At 39.3% G+C, this 13,612-nt stretch overlaps 1 protein-coding gene across 1 annotated transcript in view; it reads left to right on the forward strand.

Annotated features, from left to right (window-relative positions):
• The window catches only part of LOC139736228 (sphingomyelin phosphodiesterase 3-like), a 103,531-nt gene that overhangs the window by 61,258 nt on the left and 28,661 nt on the right, over positions 1-13,612 (forward strand). Inside the window, exon 3 of the mRNA XM_071646960.1 lies at positions 5,968-6,114. Within this exon, the coding sequence (XP_071503061.1) occupies positions 5,968-6,114 (147 nt within the window). The remainder of the gene's footprint in view (positions 1-5,967; positions 6,115-13,612) is intronic.

Here is a 13,612-nt window from a genome sequence, read left to right on the forward strand (position 1 = left end):
TAGGACGAGGGGGTAAGACGAGGTATCCCTATCACCAAATCTTCCCTTACAAATTGGAAAGCAAGACACTGAGCGAGACGGTGAAACTAAGGATGCAGAACTGGCCGTAAATTACAGCAGAGGCAAAAAATAAACGAGTTTCACTACGATAAATTCCCATGTCGTAGCTGATATGTTTCTGTTCACATCCATAAAAGATTTACAGTGCCATCGTGTAGCATAGACTGATATGAGGAATGTTCCATCGGATGTAAGTGGTTGAAATGGCTCAGACTGTTTGGACAGAGAAATTAAAGTGAGAAGCTCAAGGGTTCACGTCCCCAAAAACACTTTTGAGAGCAATTCTCACAACTTTTCAGTGGGCATTTACTACATACCAGACTTACCAGAAGGATAAAGAGGTCAATACTTGGGGGGGGGGGGGGGGGTTCAACCTCCTCTTCTTTTTCTTTAAACTTTTTTTTTCTTTTGAACAGTGAATTAGAAAATCACCCTACAATTAAATGATTTAGTATTCTTGTATTCAAACTAAAATGCATGTCTGATTTTCTTTCACGAGGTCAGGCTTCCTGTACATGAATGTCTCATGTGTTTGTTCGATTTGCAATATTTTCTCGCGTCTTACGTTTGGTTTCACAAAAAAACACACACACAAATTGCTTGATTCATGACTTTGTGACATTGTCATTTAATAAATCATTCATTGAATAAACAAATATTTGGGCCAAATATAATTTTTGAATACATTTTGATATTGTATGGAATTAGCGTCGCCAACACAGATATATTCACTGGTGATATTGTTCGTAATGACGGGTGGTGATCTTAGAGATTAAAAGTCAAGACTTAAATCGGCAATTAAGGTTAGTCAACATATATCTGGTTTTATGTTGCTGGTATTAGTTGTCTGTATGGCGCCAATTCGACCTTCCCATAAAACAAATCCCCCCTGACATCATGAATCGTCTGCGAATGAAGATTGGCGGGAGCTCTGGCATGCCGATAGAATTAATTCTCTGTCAGTCCCACACACACACTCCACCGTGTCGTGTGTGAACAGTTTTCATTTGAAGGCAGAAGACCGAGGCTTCGAATTCCATCTCTATTTATTCTCGAGAGGTTTCATCTTTTATTGGCTGGGCCGCTGGAAAGATGATAGTTTCGCCTGTTATTCAGACCGGAGGGTCCACACGTTACGGTATTGTGGAGAGGAAAAATTTGAGAGCAACCGATTTTTACTGCTTAGGAAGGGATCCGGTTTCTATTGCAGCGATGCCAGGAAACTCTACGGCCCAAATGATCACGATATACCCACAAAGTACAGCGAAAAGTTCAGAGCTACCACTTATTTACCCTTCTTCTCCTTCCGTACTTATTTCTCCACTCTGCATTCTTTCCCTCTCCTTCCCTGTCTCCCCTACCCTCTCTCTCTCTTTCTGATTTTATGTCATTCTCTTCTCATTTTTCCGCTACCTTTTTATCTTTCCTTTCCTGTTAATCATTAACACTTTGAGCCCCTTTGCGTTAAACACAGAGTGACGAATCATAATAGTAGATGCTCGAACAAAATTCCTGTGAAAATCATGCGTCATGGTAACTATTTTTGGATATGTAGTGCTCAGTCACTTACTTATATTCTATAAGCATGTAGGTGCAAACCACGCTACTCAAACAAAAAGAAATACTTCATTTCGTATCGAAGTTAGCTGCTTTCTATCCGTAAGACTTTGTTTTGAAATATTAGTCCTTTCCCCAATCATACCATTCACTATAAATTTTTTCTCCTTATATGAATTTTCTTCATCTTGTCCAGTCCCCATAAAGAGAATTTTATCACATTTTTACAGCTTGCTGTGCAATTGAGTAGGTGCCGTCAGGTCATTGTTGGTTTCCCATTAGAGTTACGTCGTATCTTTTCTCGAGTTTTGCACTTTGTAATCAAGCATGTCAAGTCACCAAAATATTCCATGCAGATCTTCTTTCCAATTTGTAGTATATAAGTGGTTTTCCGCTCCAGCAAAAACAAAATTACTGAGATCCGATGTATTCAGAGGTACTGGCAGGTTGCTGAAACGTGAAGTTAGAATAGGATGAATAAGAAATTGTCATTCAATCAGGAAACGGGACGTCGCTGATACGTCCTGCCAGAAATAAAAGTCCTCAAGAACGATGATGCATGAAGGTAAGGATTGTAACGTAACCGAGGAGATTTTCCCCAATGTAATCGATACGTCACAGCCAATGAGGGAAGATATTAAACCGGAGTAAATGGAATGATGTATAGTAAGATTGCCATTATCTTCGGCTCTTGAGCATCTTCATCAGAGAGTATCACCCGACTCTGACTGTGAGACTCGGAAGAGATAAATGAACTGGAGGAGGAGATATCGAAGAAGAGATAGCGGAAGAGTTGAAGGGAGTTATCATGGACTAGATGAGGGATATCGAAGAGGAGCAAGAGGACCGAAGGGAACAGAGGGATAGAGAAGGAGAGATAGATATATAGACAGGGTAAAGCTGAGGGGTGTATTTTCGCCATAAATATTTGATGAAGATGCAAGGGCATGATATTAGACCAGATGCTTCAAATGACGAAATCATCCACTGCATTGAATATTCTTCGCCATAATGAATGTTGAGGGAAGAGACTCTAAATTGCTGAATTAAAGCAGAATTTACCCTAACAAACACAACCGAGAATGATATCAGATTTTGTAGTAATATCTGAAAGGTAGTAGTGCAAATGAAGTTATAATACATTTCACGTGGCTCTGCGTCAGCTATTGGTAGTTCATCAACCCCCGTCTGTGCACCGCATTAATAGTTGCGCGGAATGGTTGCCATGACTACAAAGTAACAGCAACGTAGGGGCTATTCCTAACACACAGTAAGGCTCACTAATTCTTCATCATTGTCTAAGCTTATCCTCGGGAAGAAAACGGTTCAACACATCGGAGCTTTAATTGATTCAACCAATGTAACAATATCAATACATCAATGTAAAGTTGACGACATTCAATCATCTCTTCTCTGAGGAACCTATAGCGACTTCGATACAAGTCATATGTCGCACTGCACAAAAAGAAAAAAAATGCAGAAAAGTTCCTTCGTCTACCATTTTGTCTTCTGTCTTTCTTTCGTGGAGATATTTCGGCAATATATGAATCGACTTTTGCTGTCATATAATATTATATGTCAGCTGCCCGCTGCGTATTGAATTCTGTCAAATGGTGTGTGCATGGAGGTATTGTCAACGGAGACATTAATTTTCACATGATATCAATTGAGTCTCATCAAGGAATGGCACCGCGAACAGGATACTTGATGCAATCACATAAAACTATGGAATATCCTTGAGCATGGTGATATACGGCAGTCACACAATGACAGTAACATGCCATCAAATCACTGGGGAGCTATTCATGAGAGAAAGCATTTTCATCAGCCTTTTGTACGAGCCACAAAAAAAAAGGAAATAAAAAAAAAAATCAACAGCGCGCGAGGCCACCGTCGATGGAAGCACGAGTATAGTGAACAAAGACGCAGCGATATTGAATCGAGGACTTCCATCATATCTAATTAATCAAATAAAATGTTCAGCGCAGCGTCCGCACCCTACCCCCCCCCCCCATTTTTTTTAAACCTATAATATCTGGGCGCATTTAAGCTGCCCTTCGCGCAACCTCCGCGTGCACACACCGGGAATTCGTTGTGAAACCAAAATAATAATAATGATAATAAAAATAGAAATAAAAGATACGCCGTGAACTACTCTGTGACCTCTTCAGTAGATGGTGTACGGTTTACAATAAATAAAACGTAAACCACGAGAGAATCAAACCCTTTGTATCAAAATAAAACAGCCCCAATCCATGAAGTCACGCCATCAATTGCCACAAGTGCGTCCTCAGCTGCAGGTGCATACCCTCTCTGAAATATTCCAAAGTTTGTGGTAAGCAGAAGCTTTCACTTAGCTAAACCGCTCCATTCATCACACCGTTTACCACAAACTTTGCTTTTAATGAAGATCCATGCAAGTACCGCAACAATGGGAAAATGTGATTATCCCCCTTAAACAGCCAAAGACGAAACACTTGTTGATAAATGACTTTTCAACAGAAATCTAAGGTGGACATTCCATTGCGTTGCCAATTTAAGTGACCTCAGACTGTAAAGATTAGTAATGCCGATGAGCAGTAACAGAAAAGGTCAGGCGGTAGCTGCTGTGTGTGTGTGATTATGTGTGTAATGCCGTTTGTCTGTCTGTCTGTGCAAGTGTATGTGTGATGCCTTTATTCATAATTTTTCTGCGAGAAATGAAAATTTTAGGAGCATAATGCATCGCAAATTGATATTACGGAGAGGATGAATTATAAAGAGATATGATTTAGCAATATCAAACGACTCCTGGTGTTGGAAACAAAACGTTTAATCTCTAATGGGAAAAATTCTTTTTGAAAAAACACACGCTTTATGAAAATTGAATTAGATTTGCTTCTTACATTACTACCGAAGTAGGTAACGTCAGAGGGTGAAAATAAAAAGAAAACAATACTTTTAATTTTCACTATGTGCGGAATGAGAAATATCTAATTAAAAGAGATACAATGTTTCGAGTTTATAGAATTGTTAAAGTGAGGATAAGTTATTCCAAATCATTTGCTATAGTTCACCAAACTGAGCTTGGGATTGAGGATTGGAAAACATTTGTAAGAGAAGGGGGCAGGAGAGAGAGGAGTTTGCTTTTGTTGTGCTTTCATACTGTCTATTTCATTCAATGTACCTGGATGTATTGCATATTCATCCTTGACTCACTCAGTGGATTTCTGTATGGTGATGGGCATGACATTTTATATCTGATATCTTTATACTTTTATGATTGATTGAAAAAAAAAAAGCTGGGAAAATATGTGTGTGTGCGTATGTGTTTGTCTGTCTCAGTCTGTGTTAAATAGTGTGTGCGTGTGTGGAAGTGTGTGTGTATATGTGAATCTGTGTACAGGTGAATGCGTATGTGAGTGGTGAATGTGTGAGTGCGTGTGTGTGTGTGTGTGCAAGAAGGGGCTAGGCTGTTACATAATTATAGCCAGGATGTATCAACTCCTTGCGCACAGGTACGTAAATACAGTAGCAGCTCAGCTGTCTACAGAAGATGTGAACATGTTCTTTTGACATGATAGACAGATATGGTTTGATGCTGGTCGACTTTCTGACAACATCATTTTTTTTTAGTGTTTTGGTAATGACGTATACTTGCTGGACATATATAGACATTACACAAAGCAGTTATTGTAGTAATTATATATCACGGAAGGTGGGACTGCCGGAGGAAGGAACTTCCTTTTCCCATCCTTACATTGTGAACGTCAAAACTTGACAAGCTGTGGAGACTGCAACATGCTTACTTATAGTGCTTTGCATACACACAATTTAGCTTATAGAGTACCTGTACTTAATACTTCTCTATTTCTATGTGCGAATAGCCATGATACTAAAAACTATGGCCTCAATGCAGTTGTTACAACTACTGTAACTCCTATAAAAATGAATAAGTGGTAATACCAAGTTATATGAAGATGTGTGAATAAATATTTTAAAGACATTGCAATTTTTATATCACTGTAATGCAATGAGCATAAATCAGTAATTTCCTCCAAGATCGAATGTCTTTATTAACCAGTGAAAATGTATCCTTGGTGATAGAAAACAAATACCATCAATATATCAATACAAATGCGCCGTACACTACATATATTGTATTCAAACATTGTAGATCGTCAAGGTCCTTGGTCTTTGTAGGAGCTTTCAGTAGTATTGACGACCGTAGTACATGTACCTACCACTGAATTCACTGACATTTATAGGAGTCAGTGTTGAATCTGCTATCCTTCACCAAATTGTGATAACCTTTTCAGCAATAGATTTCTACAGTCTTTGTCACGTTTCTTACTTGTTTTTTTTTTTCAGAGGACGACTTGCGATTTGCTCAGATGGACGCCATTTTGAAATGGCTGAATAACTTCCATATACACAGTCACAGACTGGAGGGCCTGCAGGAAGTGGTAGCATTCGATGTGCTGTGCGGCAACTTTAACTTCGACAACATGTCACCAGGTGAGTGGAAGTACTAGAGTGCAGTCTATGGAGTCCCGATCGTACACCTCATGATGTCGTACATCTTAGATTGCAGCAGGCAATGTCCACTTGTAGGATTCGCTGTTTTACACCGAAGGTCTTGATACCACGTTGTCAAGTTGGTACAGTATGTTTATACAAGTGAACAACCTGTCAATATTCCAGTGTAATGCACATTAAGAATTGTTGATTGGATTCTTACCACATCCCTGTGCGTTAAGCAGACTAACCGAGAAAAAAAAAAACCTTTTTAAAGGGATGGTACAGTATTAGTTGAGGTGATGACTCAGCTTTGAACTTTTTGGGATATACTTTAAAACGGCTTTATGAAATATGAAAGAGCGTATGAAAGAGGCTATCAAAATTCTTTTGATGAAAATCATTTTTTAAATGGCTGAGTTATCAAAGAATAAAGTAAAACAAAGTGATACTAATAAAAGGTGGGTCCCACCTTTTATTAGGATCGCTTTGTTTTGGTTATCTCAGCCATTTCAAAACTAAATTTCAACAAATAAACTTCGTTTTAGAATTATATGCTCTTTTATATTTCATAGGGTATCTCATTATCTCAAAAATCATCATAAAAAAGTTAGAAACGAAAATCCTCATCTTAACCGAAACTGCACCATCTCTTTAAATTATATTTTAAGGTGACATTCGCTAGGAAAATGCAATTCTCCATGGGCACGTTTCATAAAAGATGTCAATGTAGGATGACAACTCATGCTTGAATAGCAACTTTTCCGTATCAGCAGCCAGTCAGGAGCTGGATACTTGTCATTACCATGACAATTGCCATTCCAGCAAAAATAACGAAATATGCCTATCCTTTACTATAACGTGGGTCACACGGATATCTGATATAAAGCATACATACATAACGTTCCCTACTTACAATGAGTACTAACACATCGCAATTTCCATTAGTATATTAACGTTTACGGTTAACAAAACGGTTAACACTCTGCAAGAAATCTTTTCAGACTTTACACGGCACTGAACCCAAGTAGTCAAGGATGATATAGGTCCAGGGGCGGGTCCGGGAATTCTGTAAAGGGGGGCGCAACTAATATTTCTGGTGCCACTTCCGGGTTTCATTTCATTTTTTCTTTTTATTTCTTTTGTTTTTGACGAAAAATAATGGGGGCGTACGCCGGTTGCGCCCCCCTCTTGATCCGCCACTGAGGTCTATGGGGCTGCTGAATACTAGTAACGAGATGCCGTGATTGCGGGGTCATCCCACGAGCTAGACACCCACGAGTTTTACGGCCCACGGATTAGACATTGGAAAAAAAAGGTCCTTGAGTCAAATATCAACGAGTCATACAGCTCATGAACTGGCACCAAGTAGAATGGGCCCACGAGCTATACTCATTATAAAGTAAGACGGGCCCATGAGCCAGACACTAGGCAATAAGATCCACGAGATCGACACTCGGCAAAAATGATCCAAGAACTCGACATTAGGAAAATCAAGCTCCTTGGACTTAATGTATGTCGAGTTTAGCCTATCCAGTGGGCCTTTTGCTTAGTGTCTTGCTCTAGGGCCTTATCTGCCTGGTGTTTAGCTCATGGACAGTATATGGTCCGTGGGCCTATTTTATTTGATGTCGAGCTCCCACGCCTTTTTCACTTGGTGTCGAGCTAGTGGACTGGATTACTCGTGACCTGTATAACTCGTAGTCTTTTTTTGCTCTTTGATGTCTCGCTCGTAACGTGCACCCGTGGTGATTGCTCTGTCTTAGCCGTACCCAAATGAGGTAACCCTTTTACTGTGTTCTGCTAATAACTCGATTGCAGAAATAAAAGACTTGAATTGATGGAAAGTGTTAGTTGATATATCGACACATGCCACTCAACGGTGAACACGTCATGTTCTTATTCCTATAACGCCCACATTTCAATATTTGCCTTATACACAGCTGCGCAAGTCGTTGCAGGGCAGGCTCTCATCCAATGCTACATTTATATTTTGCTCTGTTTGATCTTAGCAAGATGTTCAAAGTGTGCTCAATGTTAACATTGTTTCCTTTTTTAATCAAATATATTAGCTGTCAATTCGGAGAAAATTTGAAAGGAGGGACATAATCGAATTCAGTGCGAGGGACAAAAAAGATGGCGAATTATGAAAACTCATGTCACTTAGGCTGAACCTGAGCAAACACCGCGGTTGTCACATGTCAGGCGTAATCTTCCTAAGCGAAGTTAAACGCGAGAGAAAATGTTTGCGTGGGCTATGAAGCGAGTCCCATTTTGGCTGTTTGTTTTTTGCTCTTCTTCTTGTTGTTTTTTTTTTTCATCCGCACCTTCTTCATAACATTTCCGTGATGATGAATTCGTTAGTGCCCCAGTGTCGCGTCTTTAAGACGCAACCTGATCCCCTACGGTCTAGAAGTATTACCGCGCCTTCGACACTCCATCATTCCCCTAACCCCTTACCCCACCCCTATCCCAGCTAACCTCTCCCTCTCCCTCCGCTCTTCCTCTCTCCCCCTCTCATTCCTACCCACCTCTCCCCTTCTCTTTCTCTCTCTCTCTCTCCTTGACTCAATCCTCCTCTAGCTCTCCCTCTTATTCTTTCCTTCTCACTTTCCTTCTCTCTAGCTCTCTCACACTCTATTCTCTCTCCCTTTAAGAGTCTTGATTCCGCTTTCTCTGTTCATCGCGCTTCCTACACTCTCCCCCTGACTCTTTCTTTACCTCCCATCTCCCTCTGTCTCTCTATGCCCTTTCATACATCACCTCTTCCTTCACATGCACTCTCACACAAACCATCCCTTCTCTCCCCCCCCCCCCCTGTTTAAGCGTCGTCTAACCAACATTGTGTGGGCGTCATGTCTTCCCCAGTGCACCCATACAACATTGAGAGCGCTTACCCGTCTGTCATGAGACGAACAGAAATGTTGCCACCAGATCTGATTAATCTACACGTCAAGTCAAACCCTCAAATGAGATATTCAGTACTCAACATACCTTCTTCATGAGCCAAAGACTCTTAGGCTCATTATAGGACTCAGTTGACTCACGTTACTTTTAAAGGATACAACTAAGAATCATCAAATCAACAATATTTCAATGTAGCTATGACCAGAACTCAGTGTACAATGAAACGAAGTGCTTGTTATGTCTGGAACTGGTACTTCGTGCTGTGCCTCATGCATTTTTTGTTCAGCCTCTGAAGCAGAATTTTGAGCACAAATTTAGATCTCATGAATGATTTTGATCCATTGTGTTCGAGTCTTGTTTTTCTTTATTTTTCTTGTTAGTTACCCAGTATCACTTTTGCAGTGAAGATCCTTGCATAGATTGTAATGAAGATTCTATTTCAAACACGAAAATCTGTAGTGATGTTGTAATATACACGTATTTGTGTGATGTACACGGAAACAGTTCAAATTTTTAAAAACAAGGAAATATCGGCTGTAAGGTTGAATAGAAAGATAAGACTCATTCCTTCTTTTTGGAAAAGGACATGAGCTGATTTACATTTTAAAATCAGCTCCTGTTGGAAAAAAAAAGCCTCACAAACAAAACAAATGATTTAGTCAAATCAGGATGAGAACATTGCCTGATTACAGCATTTACATGAATTTGTACTTTGAACATTGTAAATACTCTTTTTCATTTCTGTCATTATGATAATCATCACTGCAATTGTTATTCTTATCATCATATATAAAGACCCTTGCATAAGAATGATAAAGATATGAAATTGTAGCATAAAATTCTTTCTTGCCGACACTTTCCTGAAAGACATTGCGGATGTTATCATTGAAAATTCCATCATTGTTCAGTGAATTAATTGTGATACTGATCATATAAATGTGTATGACAGCCGAATAAGTCGTAAAGAGGAAAATAATGATTATACAAATAACATAAATGAAGACAATAATGATCATATTTGATTTCACAATCATAAGCACTCTGATAATACCTCTTCTCATTTTTGTAACTAATAAGCACGTCATGAAAAATTACTTCTACCGTTTGCCCTCTATTCAAATTGCGCTTTCCTTATTTTGATTCTTCCCTATATACCAATTCCCGAAATCACGTCTGTGGCTTTGTACTATTCCTTATAATGCTAAACTGTACTTCTCGTTGCGAGTATTTCATAAGAGGATTTGAGAGGATAAGAGGATAATTTTCATAATATGAGCCTTCTGGTGTTCATAATCATATCATAACCATTTGAGAAAATTAAAATCCCTGTTTCTCTCTCTAAATGACTGTCAAAAAAGATTTCCACTGATTTTGTGGAAATGTAATGGATTGAACAGTTTCCATGTTCTAGTCTATGTAGGATAAACAGCGGAATTCGGGGTGGCCAATTTAATGATAAGTCTCGCAGCATATACTGATTATTCTCCTAGACTACCTGGGCAGTCCGTTTGCTCTTAAAAGTCCTATTCAGGTTGTCCCAGGACACTTTTTGGCGCAGTACGCATTTTGGTGGTTTCGTCCATCGAACGTGTTCAACCCTGGAAAAGAGGGAAAGTCGAGCGTGTAATAAATAATGTAGACATGGTAGACACCGGGATTTATTCGGCGACAGATTGGCTCCAGTAACACCTCTCCACTCTCATAAATAAAACAACTGAATATGCTTCTTTTTTTTGGCGGGGGAGGGGGGGGGGATGTCGACTCGATTTCATAAGATCAAGCAAGTTATTGTTATTATTATATATTAATCATATTCTGAATATGATTAATATGTGATACCCACATTTTCGATGGGATGATTCAATTGACATGTCGCAACTAAATCATCGAAGAAAAAAACTTTGTTTATTGTGTGATTTTAATGTCCCTTGGATCTTTCTCGATGTGGGAGTTGCGCGTGGTATTAGAGGGTACTTGACATCTGTTAGCATAATATATCGCTTTGTGTGTGAGCTCAACACTCTGTATGCTATATCAATTTCCTGTCCGTAAGTGTTAGTGTGAAATGTGAGCATATTACACTCATTGGCACAAAAAGGGTTAAAATGTCCTCAATTATTATATCTCATTTCCTGTCCACTGTTTTGTCTAAAACACTTAAAGCACAGAGACTTAAACAGCCTCACAAACTTCTTAAAACAAACAAACATGCAAACACATTAACTGACACAAAAAAATTGCACATAACTGCCTATTCACTTCCTCATAAAAAATCACTCAGTAATTTTCAAAGTGTCGATTGACTCCCGTTATCAACAAACAATCCAGAATCAACAAGAAAAGTGTAAATGTTGCATTATACTTCGTGCATCATTTATTACAGGGGCGGATCCAGGGAGGACCGCAACCGGCGCACGCCCCCCCTTTTATTTTTTGTTGAAACAAAAGAAATGAAAAGAAAAAAATGGGGGAGGGGTGCGTGCGCCCCCCGTTTAATTTTGTAAACGCGCCCCCTCTTTACGAAATTCCTGGATCCGCCCCTGTATTACGCCATATAAAGGTAACACAACGCATTAAACGCTGCTATTTTTCATTCATCGTCACTTTTCGATAACGGTGTGCAGGATGTTCTTCTTTAAGCTTGTATTTATGGGTATAATCCTGATGGCCTTCCTGATATAAAGGTATCTTGCGTTATGCAAACAGTCTCTCTTGAGCTCATCTGAACTGACCCGTCTTTGCGCAATATTTCGGCGAAGAGGAATAACACATTATGCATAAACCTGACCAAAATTACGATAAAGAGGACAAAATCTCCCCTCATACCGAATGACACCTGAACATCTATTTTGTTTCTGCAAATTCGCAACGGGAGAAGAGGATGAGTAATAACTTTGTAAAACAAATAGTTGAGATAATCAAAGGCAAAATATGAGAAAATAGATCGTAGGGGAAAGGCAGTACTTGCGGAGGAAAGCAAAATCATATCTATATCTCAAAGAAGACGTATTTCTCCTACCCACAATCAGTAATCTTCTTCTTCTTCACTTTTATTTTCTATTTTTTATCTCTCATTTCAAGCGCCTATAGAGGTCTGAGGAAAGGTATTATGCACTGCAAAGGAAGAGCTACTTTATTGTCGTCTTAATGACGAATGCCTAAATACACTCTCTGCATCAGGACATTGAGAACGGTACAGAGTATAGTATGTTTCGTCTTATGAATCTGAGACAACATTGACATTGCGATTAACCTTGACAGTTATTGACAATGTGACTAATGAGGATTGACCTTGACAGGTATTGACAATGTGACTAATGAAACGGTATGATGTGATAGTATACGATAGGCATATAGTGTGATAGGTATAACGGGTTGATAAAGGGAGTGAAACAGAAGAAAAGGGTTATCTGTTATTATATTTAGTGGTTTTGTCGGGAATTATAGTTGGAATCTTGCGCTTAGGGTTACTAAAATTAACTATTACGTAAGGAAAGGGTTTAAATGAACGTAGGTGTAAGTAATGCGTGATGAGAGCCCAATGAAAGGGAAATAACTATGGTCAAATTTTCCATCCTCCTCGGCCATCTCATCACTTTGCTATTTCTTCACGTTTATTTCCACTGTCTTTGCCGGCGATCAATCTGTTACGAGGTGATTTGTTGGGGGGGGGGGGGGGTTCAGACCGCACCAGATCGCCTTTTCCGAGAGAGCTTTATCACCGATTTGAGATAAATCCCTGCCAAAATGCGATGCGATGCAGGGAAATTCCGACGAATGCATGCCTCTTTTACCCGCCTTGTGTCCCCCTTGACAGCAGTGCTTGGTGTATGAAATACCACTCAAAGTGCACAATGTGTATAGGCAGGAAGTTAAAACAAAAATGGCAGTGTTACCGTTCTCTGCTTGACATTCCTCAACGTGGCACCTGTCCAAATATTAAAAAAACAACAAAATAGATACATTTCATTGATGTATTTCGATTAGGGATAACGATTTTTCTGTAAAGCTCTTTTACTTGCAATTCACAAAGTTGTCGCTTTTACCATCCATAACATTGAGGAGGGGAAGAACAATAGCTATGGCACCAATCATATCATTCTCACGTTCTTCTAAAGTGAAGCTTGACAAGGTGACATGGCTGAGGTGATCCACATTCCTTTCGAGTACATCAAAGTACATTAATATAGTTTGAGAGCTATAGAGTATTTCATCAGCCTGTAGCGCCCAATGTTAGCTTATACTTTTGGAAATCCTCAATTCGAGTTTTTCTTGTTAAAATATGGGTAAGATTCGTCATACACAGAAAAATACTACAAATGTACATTCATGTGATTATCATTATTATCAACGACTTGATATCATTCGAGAATTTTTGTTTATTACAGAACAATACCAGTGTTGCTTGTATCATGTTGTATCTTTTGCATCTGTCAATATCTGTGACTAGAAATATATCATTAATGCACGTGTCTCTTCGTCGAGCAAGACATCAACGTTTCATGTTATTACCACTGACGCAAGGGGCAACCTTGTAACGCGCTAAGAGACGGAACCAAGTGGTTCCGCTAGACTTCCTCCGATGACGTTC

Source organism: Diadema antillarum, unplaced genomic scaffold (genome assembly GCF_040938485.1).
Source record: "Diadema antillarum isolate AM-2024a unplaced genomic scaffold, OU_Dant_1.0 seq00000633_RagTag, whole genome shotgun sequence".
NCBI classification, from domain to species: domain Eukaryota; kingdom Metazoa; phylum Echinodermata; class Echinoidea; order Diadematoida; family Diadematidae; genus Diadema; species Diadema antillarum.